A 19,768-nucleotide genomic window follows, 5' to 3' on the forward strand; every position below is an offset into this window, starting at 1 on the left:
ACGATGCAAACACAAATGCAAATGCAAACACAAACGCAAAAAAAAACACAAACGAATACACAAACACAAACGCTAACCCAGACGCAACACGCATACACAAACGACAAAACAATCGCAAACACAACGCAAAGGCAAACACAAACACAACACAAGCACAAACACAAAAGAAGCCGAAAAGGCACAAACAAAAGAAAAAAACACAAACGCACACACAATCACAAACACAATGCAAACACAAATGCAAATACAAATACAAATGCAAACGGAAAAACAAACAAACCGGCGAACATAAATGCTAACGTATCCCTAAACGCAAACAATAACGCATAACATAAACACAAACTTGAATGCAAACATAAAAGTATAGTGCCTAAAGTCTAGCTCGAGGCGCCGAATCGCAACCTGACAGGGCGCCGGCGGAACCGCCTGACTCTATTTAGTAAACAATTATAATACCCCCAGCCTGTCTCTAAACCCAAAGATAGAAGTAAACTTACAGGACATTTAAAAACAGCTTGTAAACTGTTATTGCTTAAAAATAATAATTTTGTATAAAATTTAAAAATCAATGTATTTAAGATATCCGTGTTTTACCAATCTCAATCCATGCTAACTATATAGGGTGTTGCAGTGGAGTCCAAATGGAGTCCTGCCGGTTGGCGTTTTTTTAAACCAAATCTGGATATTTTTATTAAATCTTTTTTTTTTAAGTTAGGAAAGCTACTTTCGCTTTTGGCTTCAAAACAAACTCAAGTTTTAGAATCAGAATTTCATTAATTTAGATCTAGATCTAGATCTAGAAATAGATAGAGATAGGATCTAGGATCTAGATTCTAAATCTAGAGATAAATAATTGACTTTGCAGATTTTAATATAGAATCTAGATTCTAGATCTAGAATTTTATTTAGAATACAACCGACTCGTTAGATTTAGTTTTGTTTAGTTCAGAGTTTAGACTCTAATTTTTTTTTTAGAGTTTAGTTACTAGTTAGAGGTAGGGACCGTAGACGTAGTATAAAGATTTTAAAGAAGAGTAAAGAACCAAAAGGTTCTTTACTAAAGAAGACGTCGTGACGTAAAGTCAAGTGACCAAGTCTAAAGAATTAAAGAACTTTAGTAATTAGATTCTACTTTAGTGTACTAACTTGACTTAGTACTAATACTAAGTACTAATAAATATTAATAATATGTCATACAGTATAATACACTAAGTACTAAGTTATAATCAGTAGATAGATATAGAAATATAGTCTGATATAGGCCTAACAAATCGTCAAATAGTATTATTATTTATTTACTAGATCTAGGGCCTAAGTATTTTATTTAGGGGTCATCCATAAATGACGTCACACTCGTAGGGGGGAGGGGGGGTCCGTAATTTTGTGACGATGTGTGATGAGGGGGAGGGGGGGGGGGGTCAGATGTTGCGACGTCACATTTTTACATTATAAAAAAGCAATGTTAGATGTAACAACATGTATTCTTTGTTGTTGTGGGTTAGCTTTCATACAGGAACACGAGCAACAGTGGCAACTTGAAATGACAACTTTATTTACACTATGTACAGATAAATCCGTGGTACATCCATATTTGAAGATCAACTGATATAGGTACAAATAATAATCACGACTCCAAGTCATGGAGACATCTTACATTCACTGCCCTCGTTCCAGTCCCAAGTCCTAGCACACAACACCCGTTCACCTTTCGCTCTCTCTTTTATTCACAACTTTCTCTCCCCTTACGTCAATGAGCGATCTCACCCAAAACACGGAAAAACACATGACGATCGCTCAGACAGTCCTTCCGCTAGCCAGGTACTCTTCATTCATGCAAAACACAATATAATAAAGATACATAATAATACAGTCTGTGACACGTCCCCCCTTCGAATAAAATTTTGTGTAACAAAATTTATAAATACAATATTAGTAGGGCAGGATCATGTGCCAGACAACAAAATGTATAAATACAGTATTGGTAGGGCAGGATCATGTGCCAGACAACAAAAAATTGTGTACAATTCAAAGTAGAGTAAAATATATTCATTTTAGACTAAGCACTTGTAGTCATAAATTTATAGTGCATACAAATACAACAGTATGTAGTGACTATATCAGTGATAATTAAAATATGTCAGTGTTTTGAACAAAAACTTTAAATGTACAAGCATTATATGTAATATTTAATGCATCAATATACATTCACATAGGAGAAAAAAACATTTCAATTACCCAGTCACTGTAGTATAAAAAAGATCAATGAGTTTAGTAAATTACCAAACTATAATACATAGTTGAAATTATCAAAGACTTGATTCAACTCATAATTTAAATAACTATATCCTATGTGGTAAAAAAAAACTTCCTTATCATCAAGGCATGTTATTACGACGCATGATTAATATACTTTGTTGTCTCCCCTAGTTGACCCATTTCAGACAAATCTAGGTCACAACACAATCACATTCTTGCCTTACACAGGTATTGACTAATACACAATACATCATTGAGACTTCCGTCTTATTGTTATGCGGAATAAATAGTCTCTAACTTTTATTTATTTACTTTATTCACTGTTAATTAATAGTATAGAATAGGTTTAACATAATACAGTTTTCATTCTTTTGAAATATTACACAGTTTATATTACTGATACAAATTGTTTGATATCCATATTTTACAGTTACAGACTGTATAATATTAATGAACTGTCAATTGACAATTTAATCTTAGCATCCTTGTTTAACTCAATAGCATGAGTAATCGTTCTTGTGTAGTTGACGATGACCTGTATGCCATCTCTCCCTCAAATTGTATGTGTATCTTTTAGCTTTGTTACCATAATTATTTCCTAGATTTCGTGTAACTTGTGTTACTTCATTTGTTTTAATATTCTCCTCTGGTTTCTGAACAACGTCAGTTGTTTTCTTACTTTGTGTACCTTCGTTTGGTTCATCAATCAACTTAATATAAATATTATGGCATTGCTTTGGCCTCTCATAATACATCTTGCTTCGGTATCTTTCATTAGAACTTGATACATTATTTCTTAAATGACTGTATTTCCCACATGACTTTCTTTGTACATAATAATTGTTTCTTCTCTGATTTGCCAACCTATGCCAACATTGATTTTGGTAATGACCTGTTTTTCCGCAGTAAAAACATCTAGATTTTGGCTTCTTATAAACATGGTGACTGTATTTATAGTTTGCTAAATTTCTTTTTCTTTCATTCTGTGCATTAATGACATTAATGACATTCTTATTAACATGTTGACTGTATTCATAGTTTGCTACATTTCTTTTACTTTCATTCTGTGCATTTTTATTAACATTGTAATTTGTAGATATTGTTTCATCTTTCTTAACTTCCTTATGCTTCTTTATTGATTCTAATTCACACATAAATTTCTGGGTTAATTTCTCCATTTCTTTGTTAAATTTATCCTTGAGTTCTAGTATATCTTCTTTATAGTTTGACTCCAATTTTCGAAGTAAATCTTCAATAGGTACGTTCTCTTCATTGTGGCTTATTAAGTTCACTGATTCATTAATCATCATTAGTTTATCATGATTCCTGCCATTCTCCGATGGACTTATTAAATCATCACTGCCATTCACTGATGGGCTTATTAAATCATTTTGACTACCATTCCCTGATGGACTTATTTCTTGTTTACTACCATTATCTGATGGACTTATTTCTTGTTGACTGCCATTCTCTGATGGACTTACGATACAGCTTTCACTAATATTCTCGTGTACCTGCGTATCATTCAATAAAGAGTCAATCTTAAGACATTCTAATGTATCTGTCACCTTTAAATCATTACTAAGTTCACCCTCTGTTTTATCCTTGGGTTTCAATTCTTCCTGGACTATGTTACTTTGTTCTTGATTCCAAAGGTTGCCAATATTTACTTCTTCAAGTTCTACTTTAAATTCTGTCTGTTCACTTTCTAATTTTGGTTCATTTGTGTCTTTTATAGCTTTCATTTCTAATAGTTCTTGTTCATATGCTAGTTCATGTAGGCCAACTTGTTTTTCCATAGTTTCAGCCCTTTTATCTGCTCTCTGTTTTCTGTTTCTTTTTTTCCGCTTTCCTTTTGGTTGTACAGTCTCTTCTACTTTATCTAATTCTGAAATGTCTTCTTCTTTATGCATGTCTGTAATAGCTCTTGATCTATTACACACTATTTCTATCATATCATCTAGTTCTCTCAATACATTTCCATGAGCTCGTCGGGGTTGTTCTGGTACTTCGTCCCATGCTTCTTTTGCTTCTTCTATGTCTTTTTCAAGTCGATTGGTTGCCCAGGCTATCTGCTTATTCATCTTCTTAATGCCTTGCGCCCTCGCTAGTGCTAGATATTCTTCAAAACATGACATTTTGATATATTTTCTATGACATAAAATATAAATTCATTAAATTCATTAGTTAACAATAGATAAATTTTAATTAATTTACAATACCCTTTCTTGTATTCTGGCTTTGTTTTAGTTGATTACAGACATCTGGTAATCCAAGAAAAGTTCATAGTACATATATACGTCCAAAAATAGTTCACTTTGTTGATTCCAAAAAGTTGAAAAATTTCAAAATAGTTCCAGTAGCCTTTTTTCAGAGTGGAAATTTGTCCAGTTTTAGATAAGACAGCTTCAGGAACAGTTTAGAAACAGTTACAAAAATAAACTTGATCTGCTAAATCCAAACAGTAGAAAAACTTGAACAGCTAATCCATATAGAAAAAACTTGAACAGCTAAATCCAAACAGTAGAAAAGAAACACTAAGACTTGATCGGCTAAATCCAAACAGAAAAAACACACAGACGATATTTACTCGACATTGGTGAGACAATATCGAAATAAGGTGATAAAAATTATCACGTTGATGACTTGACTTGAACAAAACGTCTGACTTGACTACAGCAACCCTTCTGACTTGAGTGTAGATAGATGACTTTCAAGAACTTGACGTACTTGGTAAACAGTGGAAGACCACAGACTGCAATATCTCCATTTCTGACATATGTAGCACCAATTCTTCAACCACTTGTGACATCATAAGTAACAGTAATACAATGTAGCAACATCACTTTATTGCCTCCATTTCTGACACCATATGTAACAACATGTATTCTTTGTTGTTGTGGGTTAGCTTTCATACAGGAACACGAGCAACAGTGGCAACTTGAAATGACAACTTTATTTACACTATGTACAGATAAATCCGTGGTACATCCATATTTGAAGATCAACTGATATAGGTACAAATAATAATCACGACTCCAAGTCATGGAGACATCTTACATTCACTGCCCTCGTTCCAGTCCCAAGTCCTAGCACACAACACCCGTTCACCTTTCGCTCTCTCTTTTATTCACAACTTTCTCTCCCCTTACGTCAATGAGCGATCTCACCCAAAACACGGAAAAACACATGACGATCGCTCAGACAGTCCTTCCGCTAGCCAGGTACTCTTCATTCATGCAAAACACAATATAATAAAGATACATAATAATACAGTCTGTGACATTAGAAAACGAATTTTAGACGTTATTTCGCGTTTTAGATAACTGTTTTAATAAATTGTAATAGTTTAGACAAGATTTTGGAAAAATATCAATGTTTAAAAAAAATTCAACTGCAATTTTGAGGGGGGTTGTAGGTTGAGGTGTGACGTCATTTTAGGGGGGGGGGGTCTGGCTTTTTGTGACGAAGTGTGACGGAGGGGAGGGGGGGAGGTAAAAATCGTCAAAAAAAGCGTGACGTCATTTATGGATGACCCCTTAGTATTTAGATCTAGATGTCTAGATCTCTGATCTATGCCTTATTTTAGTTAGACCTAGATCTAGATGTCTAGATCTATAGTATATATTACAGATCTACGAACATTTTGTAAAACAGAAACCTTTGGCCTTTACTTTAGACTTAACTTTTGAATTTAGGCCCATAAGTTTTTCTTTAGACTTTCTTTTGCTTAGAAAGTTTAGGCCTGATTAAATTAGTAATTTGGCCCTATGTGTTAATCATAATATTATAGTTAATTAGGCCTATAGGCCCCTAATTTAAATTAGGCCTATTTAGTAATAAAGACTTTGCCTTTATTCATTTTAATAAATAGGCCCCTATTTTAATAAATCAATGCCATATTTTTAAAAATAATTCCTTTTCCAAGTACTTTTTCTTTTAGTACTACAAGTAGATAAACTAGATATTACACGGTGACAGTAAGCTAGACCTAATAACCGTAATTACTAATTAGTCGTCTGCTTAGTACTAGTTAGTAGTTAGTCCTCGTTAAGATAGTTATATATATATATGTATATAGACAAGTTATAGTAGTAGCTCTAGAAATTCCAAAATTGATTTAAGCTCAAAGTGGGCCTAAAAATTGGATCAATCTAATAATTACTATTATTAGGGCCTAATTCGTTTAATTGTAGTAAGCTTTGTTACTTAGGCTTTGTGTTACTGTCATTGAGCTTCTAATTTAACATTGAAAATTTAATTCCAAGATTTAAAAAAAAAATCAGCAACTTCAATTAATGTATATAGCTGGATTCTAGATATTCATACTGTTGTACAATGCCTACTTAGTAGAAATTAAATATGCTATAATTACAGAATTCTGACTATATCACTCAGAATAAACAGATATGACTAAAAAGGCGTAATGACTACTAATGTATATTACATTGTTTTAGAATAATTTCTTTTGCATTACAGTAAGCATGTATTTTTAGTGTCTGTGTACACTATTTAATATCTATTTTTACTGTTAATGAAAATATTATTCCACAGATGAAGCATGTTCCACGTGTAATAATAAAAAAATAATGTCTTGTTTTTTTGACTTAGGCTAATAAAACAGTTGTGTGGTTAACACTTAAAGTCAGTATCTCAAGCCAGTTACCCTTAATGTACTCAAGCCCTCAAACCACTTATCTGGATTAGCAATTGTGTGCTCTACTGCTTGACCAATGAATCCCAATTTAGTATTTGTAGGTCATTGTAAAAATATATATTGATATATCCTAAATAAATCTTTTATCAAGTGTTAAGATTTATGTTATTTGTATTGAGTGTTGTTTTAATACGTTCTGTGTGTGTGTGTGTGAGTTCAGTGATTTTGGAAAGCTGTAGTGATTGAGGAAACTAAACAGTGTTTAACTTGCAAATTTTATTGAAAGCAAAACACACTGGCGCTAGACTGCCATTACTGCTTACCCAAAGTCTCAAGTTGATAGGTAGCTAGCGAGGAGAGGAGAAGGTGTTAATAAGCGGTTAGAGACGGTCGTAATATGTAGAGCTAGGGAACAGAAAGTTAGTGTTAGGATTGGTCATGGGAGTGCGTAGTTAGTAGTATAGTGAACAGTTAGTAGTAGTAGTAATCAGTAGAGAGCATAGAATAGGCTAGTTAGGTAGAAACTTGATTTTATAATTTCATTAAAGGACATTTTGAACTTGTGTTATTGGATTTGTGGCGCCCTCTTAAAAATCCCCACCCTCACAACTGGTGCAACTAGAAGAACTTCAAACCAGATCCATACGTACCATCACAGGTACCTAACTCACGTTAGTGAAAGTAAATGTGGATGGGCATATGGCTGACCAAATCATCCCTTCCTATGCCAAGGTCACACAAGTAGGTGAACTCTATGTTGTCAGATCCATGGATCAACATGTTTGAGACTGGAGCTTTACTACCGTACAACTCTCACTAATGTTTACAATATTTTCATAAACTTACATTACAAATACAATAAAAACAAAGAAATTCAACATAAAATGAATGAGAAAAATTCAATAATTAGTAAATAAATTGATCATTTATTTAATATTTAAAGGTAAAGGTATTTGAATCACTTTCCAGTAATTGTAGGGGATTTTTTTTTCTTGAATCAAATATTGTTCTTCATAAATTGCAGTCTTAGATGAAATCTTCATTATAACACACATTTTGATTTCATGTTTTGTTGATAGTCTCGGTTGAGGTTTCCTGGAACTTGTGTAGGCTTCTTTCTAGAGGTGTATATGCACTGATTTAATTCAGGTATTCTGAAAAATAGATGTACACACAATATTTCTACTCAGAATTTTCTCTAATTATAGTTTACATTTTTATACATACTCAAAATTTTAAATAAAATTGAAACTAAACTAGCCATTAAATCTATAACTACTTTAGGTCAATATATATTGAACATTAAGCCTAGACTCTATTACTAAATCTAAACTCTAGATCTAATAACTAGGGTACAAGGCCTACTAAATAAGTGGATATAGAATATAGATACTAGAGTAATAAGTGTATGTTACAATATTTACTGACACTAAGTCCTAGACAAAATTTCTAAATTATTGTGTAGATTGTTACTACAACTCACACTAGCAATGCTACAGTCACTCTCTATTACACTAGTGAACTCTACACAGTCTACATTTACAACTCTACACACCTTTTAGGCCTTGCCTTAGCTTAGACCCCACTAGACTAGACAGACTGGGATAGGTAGTACTAGACTAGAGTAACTAGATAGATTAGATAACTTACAACTAGCTCTCTACTCAAAAAACTGAAACACACACTAGAATCTAAAATCTAGATCTAGAATTCAATCTAGTGTAGTTAAGTGTAGTAATCTAGTAATCTAGATCTAGTAGATTCTAAATCTTATCACTGTACTGTCACTTTTTATTTAGAGGGATCAATATAGTTAATAAAGTAATAAAGTAGATATAGGCCTACAGATATTATATATTTAGGATCAGGTAGATTTAGATTTTAGATCTATTTTTTGTAATATTCTGTCATCGAACTAGACGGTCTAGATAAGTGTTTACTGTTTACCAAATCGTTCAGTAGGAGTAATGTCCCCTGGGGCTAGGCTTGCTTGGTCGTACATTAACTTTAAAAAATAATTTATTTACTTACCGCCACAAAACTTTTCTGTCAGAATTGAATGCAAATATATTACTTCCCAACCGTACGTACACAATAGACTTGAAATTTTGTATATTTGTTGCATATTGGGAGTTCATGATGAGTTTAAAATGTTGAAGCGAAGTCAAGAAACAAGCAGCCGCCATGTTTTTTTTTATCAATGGGAATCATGATCACAAAAATTCATTTAGTTTGGAAAAGTTAATCTCTCCCTGGCGGAAGTTTTTCCAAAACTTTGAATGGATTAATGAATTAATATTATTAACTATTTAAAAAATTATTTTCAATAGCTTATCTTTAATTAAAAAATTCAAAACACGTAAAAATCGATACTTAATATTTTGTTTTAATTTGTGACAGCTAAAATATAATTTTAGCGCTTGCCAATTAATGTATAAAATGTTTTGAAAAATAGCATGTTATATAGCAAAATATTACTGCAACACCCTATTATTACAACAATAATGTTCTTGTTGACGTCAGTGCACTTTGCATACACATTTTTTTACTTATAATAATACCCGTTCTAGCCAAAATTACATGGGGCATATGAGGTAGGGTTCACTAATTTGAACACTAGACTCGAGTTAGCAGTCTAGTTCTCTACCACTAGACAACGCCGTCACATATGTATAGATATACTGGGGAACATAAGGTGTTTAGCGAGTTTGTGTGGGAGTTGGTCTACTCAGTCTGTGTTATGTATGTGGGTACTGGACTGTGGATTTAAATGTATATGTAGGGTGGAGTGTTTTGTGCGGGGTGCAATGTTATGGCTCAGGTTGTTGGGTGCAGTAGCGTAGCTAGGATCATCTCATGGGGGGGGGGGGTTCAAATTTTCCCCAGCAAGTTATATATATCAGAGGCGTAGCGACCCTTCCGGCGCCCGGGGACAAATTTTCGATTTGTAAACACCAGCCTCCCCCCCCCCCCCCCCCCTCACATCAAAATTTCGATTTGCACCCACGTCAAACGTTATATATGTATATATATATATATATATATATATATATATATATATATATATATATATATATATATATATATATATATATATATATATATATAAAACGAGGGGTCTGTAGGGGGTGGTAACCCCTTCTAACCCCCCTGCCTATGCCACTGGTTGGGTGGCATTCCATGAGTGTAGTAGCATGTGGACCGGGGCTGCCAGGGATTTGGTGTGGGATGTCGTTCATTGTGTCGTACTGTGTGAGGTGTTGAGGATTACGATCTACTGCGGGTGTTGTCATTTTGTATGTGTGTGTTTTCTTTAATGTGATTAGGGCTGCTAAGTAGGTCACCAACCAGTTCTATGGCTCATGCAGGTTTTATTAAGCCGTAGTACTGGTTCGTGACCAACTTACCAGCCCTATTGTGTGGGATGAGTGACTAAATTGTGGATGGTGGGGTTAATGGGGTTAGCTAGTTACCGCTATTTTAACAAACCATATTAAATGTTACCATACCATTTGCTGGTTCTAATCTAAACCCTGAACAACGAGATAATAAACAAACAAAAATATGCAACATATTTTTTTTTAATTTATAAAAAGCGTGCTAATGACAAGCTTTTATGTAATAATGAATTTAAAAAATAAACGATTTTCTTGAAAAGATATAAAAATAAACTACTATTTAAATTAATATGAAGAAAAGCGTGGGTCACTATATTTTTTATTTGATACTTTTACTTATATGTAGGTAGAGATCCACGCTTTTCTTTATAGTTATTTAAATAGTTGTGCATTGTTATATGTTTTAAGAAAGAGAAAAAACGTGATGTGGTTAAGTGTCTCGAAGCAAACTTGACTTCATTAGTGGCCTGTTCTTTTAAGTACTGCCTTGATTAATACTCTTCACTCATTGTGCCTCAATCATAAAATTCTATTTTATGCAGCCCCCTGCTATTGATTTTACAATCTCCCAAGACATATTTATACCACCAGGTAAAATTTGCAAGGACTTATAGACTTTGTTAATGTGTTGATAAACAATGACTTTTTTTTCAAGACAAATTATAGAGTTCATAGGCTTTGGACATCTTGCTAATTTTTTCCAATACGGAACAAATTCTCGACAAGGGCTAAATACCAAGCGCGAGTAAAATTGTTCAATTTTTTTTTAGTTTGTTGATTATTCCCTATATTCCTATATTCTTAGACTCGTGACCTTGTTTTATAAAAGTGAGTTATTTAAATGTAAACAATGCACATATCGGGACACGGATTTACCTACAGAACCGTATGAAAACCTTGAGTGTACATTAATCACTGACCAAAACAATGAGGTAAAAATACCTTGGTGACCGCCCAAGTGTCAGGGACGTAGAGGGACGCCCTCAGGAGCCCCCCCCCCCCCGATTACACTACCGCATAGACGCCGAGTACGGCCCCTGGCTCCTTATAAATTACAGGCGCCAAATAGCATCCTGTTAACCATGATTGCTTCATTCGCTAAATTTACACAAATGAACAGGATTTTTTATTTAACACGTAAAAAAATTATTGGACGTGTTTTAAACATCAGTGTGACTGACGCAATATGTTAGCGTTACTAATGGTCTATTATTAGATGCTCGATCTTTAATTTTGAATGGATTGTCTAAAAATAGATGCTAAATGCATCATTCGCAAAGTGACGAAACTGTTTGGATTTTTTTACACACTAAAAAGAAACATCCCAGTTAATAATCTAACCTTGGTTAAGTTTTCTGATAAAACGTATTACATGACCCTCAGCGGAACATGTGAGACTTTAGGAGCAAAACAGCAGGAAACGCCTGATTCATTGAGTGAGCGTTTGTAACGCCCCATCCTATCCATTGTTTATCCGACTTTATTCTCCGCGACTCTACCTGATTTGAAATGCAGACATTATCAGAATTATCTTCACTGTTGTGACGCATGTAACATGCAATGTAACCAGGTCGTAGGTTATCTAAGCCAGTGGCCAGTCAGAACGGTCTAATCAACAATGTGAAGATCAGTTGTAGTCATTCATGGCTAGAGACGGCAACGTGGCTCTCTCTCTCTCTCTCTCTGTCCGCAATACTTTTTGGCAACGTGACCAGTATGTTCAGCGATATATGGAAAACTTAGAGATAAGGACTTTGTTTGAAAATGATACGGTGGGAGTTTTAAATATATTTACTAAATTTTATTTAGTAAAGAAAAGAAAGAAAATATAAATAAAGCAATATTCGAATGTAGAAAGACATTTTTAATTATGCATCCGGAAAAGTGTTTATGGTTTTGACAAAAAAGCAATAAACAATGACGTCACATGCCTCATGTTTAAGCTAGGGCAAGAACATACAAATAATAGCGTCATCTTCCAATTTTAGAATAAGAAAAAATGAAATATTCATTCATATTTGATTTATATCTACTTGTCAAGACGTACACTATGAAATTATACAATTTTCTCGGTTAAACTAACACAAATTACTTTTTAAAAAAAACAATTGCCATTGAACCGCCAGGTTTTTAACGAAATCATTTCAGTCTCTTAATCGGTGTGAATATAATATGGTGTTGTGTTGACTAATAATGTACATTATTTGGTTTTAATTTTTCTAATAGGTATTAGAAACCTACGTTATATTAAATGTGTTATTTTGTTATTTCTTTGCTTTGTCACTAATATCGTTAAAGTGTAGTAAAGCACATTGCATATTGACCCATAACTATTTTATATAAAATTCTTTCTCAAACAAGTATAGCATTGAAATATATAGACTTATAATTCACGTTTAACGGGTACCGACGGCTAGTAAAAAAAAGGCATTGTGTCAAGTTACTATCGCTTGTTTTGTTGTGAGGTGACTTTTAACAAAAATGGTATTCTTAAAACGGTAGTGGATCACGTCAGGTTAAAATTGACCGTCTCACAGAAACCCTAACATATAGAGTGAAGATGATTTGATAAATGAATATAGATCTAAATCTGTAGTATCTTTAAATAAAAGATTTTTAGCTGTATACAGTTATGACTTTTGCCAGGAACACTGACTCGTTAATTTAAGTTTTTCTGTGTGGCGATTTGCGTGAGTGATGTCCCATTTTAACATCCATGGCCCAACTAGGGTGGTGTCAAACGCATATTTATCTTCTTCGTCCTAAAATACAGGAAATTTAAAATGATTGTTAAAATGGGGTATAAAACAATGTCGTACATGATCTTAAATCACATTTTTTTTCTATGCAAAAGAAGCATTACAAAAATATATAAAACATTTTAAAAATCAGGTACACAAAATGTAATGTTTATGTTTTTGAGTAAACTTAGTCTAACTTAACAGATGAAAATAATATGAGACTCATGGAAACAACATCCGAGCTTCTTCGACAAGATATAATTAATACAAGCAAATTTTTTTCTTTAAAAAGTAGACCAATTTTATTTGATAAGAGTTTAGAGATAAGAGCCATTTGTATGTATACCTTTAAGAAAACCTTGGATTTATCAGATAAGAGACAATGTACTTATAGGCCTACTTTGCAGACTCAGAAAAACTTACAAAACAGAATAAAAGTACATTTATACCTTGCAGTTTTTGTCAGTCTCAGAATGTCTATCCACTTTGTTGAAAGCTTCCCAGTCTATTTTCTCCACGGGAGTTTTCTCCGACCTCATCAAGACACTCTGCTTTAACCCATAGAAGCCCACGGGTTTCTCTGGCGAATGCCAGCGGAGGTCCATGCTCCAACGGATGACGTCAGAACGATTGTTAAGGCTGAAGAAAGGATACATATATATTTTGTTTTACAAGATAAATTGTTCTATAGTAGACTTTACAATTATTTAACTGAGGTTTATTTATTTTAGTCGACATTTGGCAATATTTAAAAACAAATTTTATCTAAATTACTACTGTTTTTCGTGTTAAAATGTTTTATACACTAAATCCGGTTTTTAATTTTATATTACCAGAAAAATGAGTAATAATAAGACAAGAATATATATATATACATATACATATATATATATATATATATATATATATATATATATATATATATATATATATATATATATATATATATATATATATATATATATATATATATATATATATATATATATATATATATATATATATATATATATATATATACATATAAAGAAAGAAGTATGTTTTGTATATACTTACGAGAATACAAAAACTGAACATTGTTTTTAAAAAAAGAAAACATACCTTCTATGTGGTATCATATTATTTATGAGCAGCATTCCACCATAAGGTACTGGGCACAGCACTTTGTCCTTCACAAAATCAACATCTAACAAAAAAAAAAAAAAAAAACGTTTCCATTAAAGTTACTAGCAAGCATATATGTTTGCAATCAATATAAACCTGATATCAATAAAAATTGTTTATAAATGTTTTTGAAAATATAACCATGAACATTTATTTAATAAAAAGCGAATAAAGCTGACTACAGCGATTTTCAACAACCTTAAAATGGCAATTAATAAGCGACATGGTGTACCTTTTTAATTCACGTTATTGTATTCACGATTTTGTCAACGCATACAGTACGAATGCTATTTCTGATTCAACTTATGGATACCAACTCTTTATTTTCATTTAACTGGGTAACAATTGGTTAAAAAGACATACGTGATGAGGAGTTGTGCCTAATGATAAAAAAAACATGCAAATCATAAGCAGCTACTAAATACGATTTCAAAGCCCTTTGCTAAGCAAGATAGCCCAATTATGATCGCACTTTTAGTGGAGGAGACTGGGAGAGGGGAGCGTTTGGACTTTGACTATATGTGACAATAAGGAGGGGCAGTCAGCAAATGTGGCATCAAACGTGTGTATTTTAAAATGTAAAGCGCTTTTAAAGACTGTTTTGTAAATTAATCTTCATCTCCAATCTTACTTATAATGTTGAAAAGGAATTAACTCCAACTCAATTGAGTTTTACATGTTGATCATGTTTTAGCCATACATGCCGTTGACTCATGTTTCATCTTGCTTTTCTTTTCTTTTTTTGTATTTTCTTATATAACCTTTAAATAAATTACAGAGCACACATTGTTTGATGCGGAGTTGTCTCTCCGAGATGGGTTGCTATCCCCAGCTATCGAGCCTAATATGCCTGGGAGTAAATTGATCATTATGTGTTAGGTTGACTGAGGTCAGTAAATATTTTTGAAAGAAATCGATGTCTAAAAAACAAAATAGCAATTCTGAGGACCGTACTCAACTGAGGTGTGATGTCATTATAGGTGGGTAATGTTTTGTGACGATGTGTGACTGTGCGGAAAATGAGAAAATGTGATTTTTAAAAGCGTGAAGAAATGTGTGTATAACCTCCTAGTCAGCTAAGCTGGTGTAAAAATAAAACTAACTGAGCGTTTTAGCAGCATGCTCTTCGTCTGTTTCTATATACCAAGTGTCCCTCCAGCAACCGGTGTGTCTTGCAACTTTGCCAGCCAGATGACCACCTGATATTACCTATTATAAATATTGGGCCGATAAGTAGAATTATAATCTAAATTTCTTTCTGATATTAGCAATTAGCATCCTATAAAAATGCAAATTACTTGTTAACATACTTCATAAATAGTATACTGAAAAAATAATCTTAAAAAAATATGTTAAGTGTGTTTTCTTGAAACACATGTATTTTAAAAAGTTATAACAACAAGAGTGTTAAAATAGTATTTACCTATTACAACTGTAAATTAATATTGATTTATTGAAATTATATCATTTAGTTAACAATTTTAATATGGGTGTTAATGAAGGAGACGAATTTTATTTAACGTTATTTGGTAAGAAAGACTGCTTAATCCTTTGCAAATATCTAGAACTTTGTTTGTAAATATTAGACTGTAGCATGGTATTTTAAATTTCACTAAGTTCAATGATACTTATATATTATTTCTGTTTTTAGTTCTGTTAAGTGATCAGAATCTCTATCACGAAAAGTCTATTCAACATCTAACTACAGGCCTTTTTTTTTTTTAAGATCGTTTTAGCAGGTGAAAAAAAAATAACCTCCATGCATCCATTTTCCTCGTTAGCGTCTAAAAATGGGATCCAGGCCGTTGGGTAAAGAACGTTGTAGGATTCATTGTCAAAATATGCGCTGTCTTTGAATTGAAAAAAAAAGTAATTATTATATTTTAATCATTGTCTATTATTTACAGACATAATGAAGAAGTGAAAAAAATATTTCAAATTCTACAGATATGTTCCTATTATCTGTAATTCTAGACGAAATCTTTCAAACGTTGTTGAAAGTGTATTTGTACTAACATTATCCTCACTTGGTGTAGTATGCCATCTAAACAGTTGGTTGGGAAAACGAATAGTATTTTTTTTTAATTGTAGTGATCAGTTTGTAAATATTTAATAATGTAAACGTTTAACAATTTGACTTCTTTTAAAGATGCTTGATTAAAGCGCCATAGGATGGTCTTATGTTAAATCTTGCCCTGTTTGTAATCTTTGCAAGAGTACTTACCAGGCACATCATTAAGATTGATTAATTTATTGAGATTGTTTGATACAAGCAATCGTGAATGACTGTTAAAATTTATAACATTGTATCTAAACACAGAACTTAAATACAAGTGTTTACTTGTTTTGAATGTTATTTTGTTTAAATTGTCCTTTTCAGTACACTTAAGATTATTACAAATAATGTTTTAGGCCTATATTTCTTCTTAATATTATTTCTCAAAAACCACAACATGTTTATATTACCTTGATGCCAGGGTACAGTTGTTGCGTCATTCTGAGGTGTTTTGGTTCTGAGATTCCAAACTGGGTGACCCGCAATTTCTGGTCCAATCAGCTGCTCCACCACATTCAGCAATCTCTCGTTTGCCCATAAATCACAGAATGCCTAGATAATATAATAGTTTAAGAGTATGACTATCAAAACAGGATACAAGTAACGAGATATTCAACAACAATATGTTACGTAAGTTGAGAAATACAATTTTAACCTCTGTCAAACTTCCAAGCTTATGAAGAATAATATTAGCACCAGGAAATTCTTTTTCTATGTAGAGAAGTCTCTGGAAGAAGTCATGCTCCTTGTACAAATCTGGTTGTTTGAAATGGTTTACAAAAATTGAGAATTAAATATACGTGATAATATGTATCATGCCAAATGATTAAACTTATATTACTGAAAGAAAAGTAATATAGAATAAAAATATGCCAAATAATTAAATGTGGTTTATAATCAAAACTTACTTTTGATCTTTCCTCCATCATACAACTTCTGGGCCAGGTCATCGACAAGTTTCTCTACAGAATTTCTACATGGCCCAAGTTCTTCTTCGGTAAAGAAATTAGGTACCAGCAAATACCCCTGTGTGATTAATATATTTTTGTTTTGAAAGTCTTAATACCCATTTTAAATCAAAGGCAAAATGATTCCGCGCGCTACGTACATTTTTTAAATTTTTGGTAGGCCAGTTAACTTTCATAAAACATTGCAAAAATGTACTAAAATTATGGTATATTGAAAATTAGAATTGTAGTTTTCAAAGAACTTAACTATACACTTTTTGCGTATTCACTCAATAAATTACACATACTTGCATTAATTACAGTAATAAGCCAAAAATAAATGGAACTTCAGAAGTTGTGTTTAAGCTATATGGTTCATAATGATAACTGCAGCACTATACAGTTATGTTCAAACATTGGTTTCTATTGACAATGAGCTTGATCATCTAAATCTAGACTGAATTAATTACCTACGCCATTATTTATAAATACCAAAATAAGTTCATCTTCAAACACATAAATGTTTTTAAAACAAAAGCTACGTCCAATTTTTTGGAATTAGGTTAATATTGATATTGGGTATTTACGAATGTCTCGAAGCTTGCTTACACAATTTAGTAAGGTATACCAGCTGTATGACATTTGCATTATACTATAAATTAATCGTTAAATATTATAAGTACACCAACTGAACGTTGTATCATTTGCCTGAGGAAAAAGCTTTTGTTGAGAACTGCAATAACTGATATTTCAATCGACTTCTGGGATGAAGGTGACATCAAATTTAATAATTTTCTACAGAAGCAATGCTTTATTCACTTGAATTAATGACTGTTAGAATTAGGCCCCTCAATGCTTTTTCTAGAATGAAGCACTGATCGACAAATAGGTAGAGGGGCGGGGTTGACACGAAATACACCGTCCGCTGAAGTGGATTGGGGTGAAACCACATTGGAAAGCAATGAAAAGCGAGCAACAGATAAGTAGAACTGGTTGACTTGCAACATTGACACATCTTGACGCTTTTCGTCGGCTTTGAAAAAGAGTTGCCAAACATTTGAAACAATTCACTTCTTAAATCAATTTAATCTTGAAATTTTGTTTATTATGCAATGGGATCTGTAAAACTATAATAAATTTAATAAACAAAATGTGAAAAAGAGATTCTAGCGGATACAGACGTTGCAAAAAAGTATTTGGTCACTATGTTACTCCGTTACCTATACATACAAAAAAGAAGAGAGAAGTTCAGCCGCCAGTTTGTGTAGCTTCAAAATCATTTTAAAAACATATACACATGCGTATACACATACTTACCAGGGAGGGTTGACACCAGTAGTTGCCGCTCCCGAGAGTCCATCCGCGGCAGTGATATATACGCATTATCGAGAAAGTTTAGGGGAGATCACTCCCGCTTTATTAAATATTACATTTTTAAAATAGCAATGTTTTAATAACACGCGTGTATGTTATAATGCACTAAAAATGAGAAAATGTGACTTGGACGATAGAGCAATTTAAAATTATCCTTTTCCGATTATTAAAATTATGTATCTTCAATATGATCGTGTGCTGTATTAGTGTTTGTGCCAACTTTAAATATAAATTTGAAGCTGTTCTAGTTTAATTGCTTACTAGTAAACCCACACAACAAACATAAGGGCACAGCCCTTACACGCCAGAGACTACTGCTCATTTTTTATTTCGAATTTAATGTCCGGCTGATTTTTAAAAAAATCCAAAAAGTACATTACATTTAAAATACAATCAATAACTATAACGTATTCCGTAAAGATTAGATTGGATAAAAGTAGGCCAACTGTCCAACGTGCAGATTGGTGCACTGTGGTCAAAATGCCATGGGAACTATTTATGACCTGGACGGCTGTTTATGGTGTAGTGCAAGTAGCTTCAAAGAGCTTATTGTTGCACAACGTAGTGTAAGGATAGTAGTACATTAGATAACGCTACACAAGTGTGAGCTGGGGGATGAAGACTTTTCTGATGGCATTACTATGTGGATGAGGGTGTTTTAAAAATGCGTTTTGTGTCATTTTATGGAAATAAACAACTAGCATAACACCAGTGCTGCGCTGGGTGTGTTTGGCGGTAGCACATCACTTGCCTTCAGCGCGGGTCGCGGTAGCACGTTCCTTTGCGTGCAACCCCATTGGTGTGGATATGATCAGCAACCTGCGCTGCGCACGGGTGGCGGTAGCACTTCCCTTGTGAATGCTTCGCTTTGGTGTTTAAATAATTAAACCAAACGTAAAAAAGTAACAATTATTTAAAGCCGTTCGCGAGCATTGAGATTTCCTTCTGTCCACTTTACGAGTGGGAATATTTAAAAAAAAAACAACAACTACTTATAGGGTTTCTTACCCATGCCATCTCAGTAATTATGTAACGCCCTATCATCTTGGCTTGGATATCACATATCAGTTGGTGAAAATATTGTGTAATATATAGCATAAAGTGAAGAAAATTCTTTAGACCTAGCAATTCATTGGGCAAACGAAGTAGAGTTCATTTCTTTCTTGACCACGGCA

General features: G+C 33.0%; 1 protein-coding gene across 1 annotated transcript; it reads right to left on the reverse strand.

Annotated features, from left to right (window-relative positions):
* Nucleotides 1-12,572: 12,572 nt before the first annotated feature.
* LOC131935636 (uncharacterized) lies at nt 12,573-18,612 on the reverse strand. Its single transcript, XM_059292140.1, has 9 exons — nt 18,537-18,612; nt 17,181-17,298; nt 16,928-17,028; nt 16,683-16,824; nt 15,972-16,066; nt 15,320-15,425; nt 14,154-14,238; nt 13,502-13,691; nt 12,573-13,073 (listed from the first exon to the last, which is right to left on the reverse strand). The coding sequence occupies exons 1-9, from the start codon at nt 18,600-18,602 to the stop codon at nt 12,942-12,944; spliced, it is 1,035 nt and encodes a 344-aa protein (XP_059148123.1). The 5' UTR covers nt 18,603-18,612; the 3' UTR covers nt 12,573-12,941.
* Between the last annotated feature and the right edge of the window lie 1,156 nt (nt 18,613-19,768).

This window comes from Physella acuta, unplaced genomic scaffold (genome assembly GCF_028476545.2).
Source record: "Physella acuta isolate Inbredline_101_S28 unplaced genomic scaffold, ASM2847654v3 ptg000150l, whole genome shotgun sequence".
NCBI lineage: Eukaryota > Metazoa > Mollusca > Gastropoda > Physidae > Physella > Physella acuta.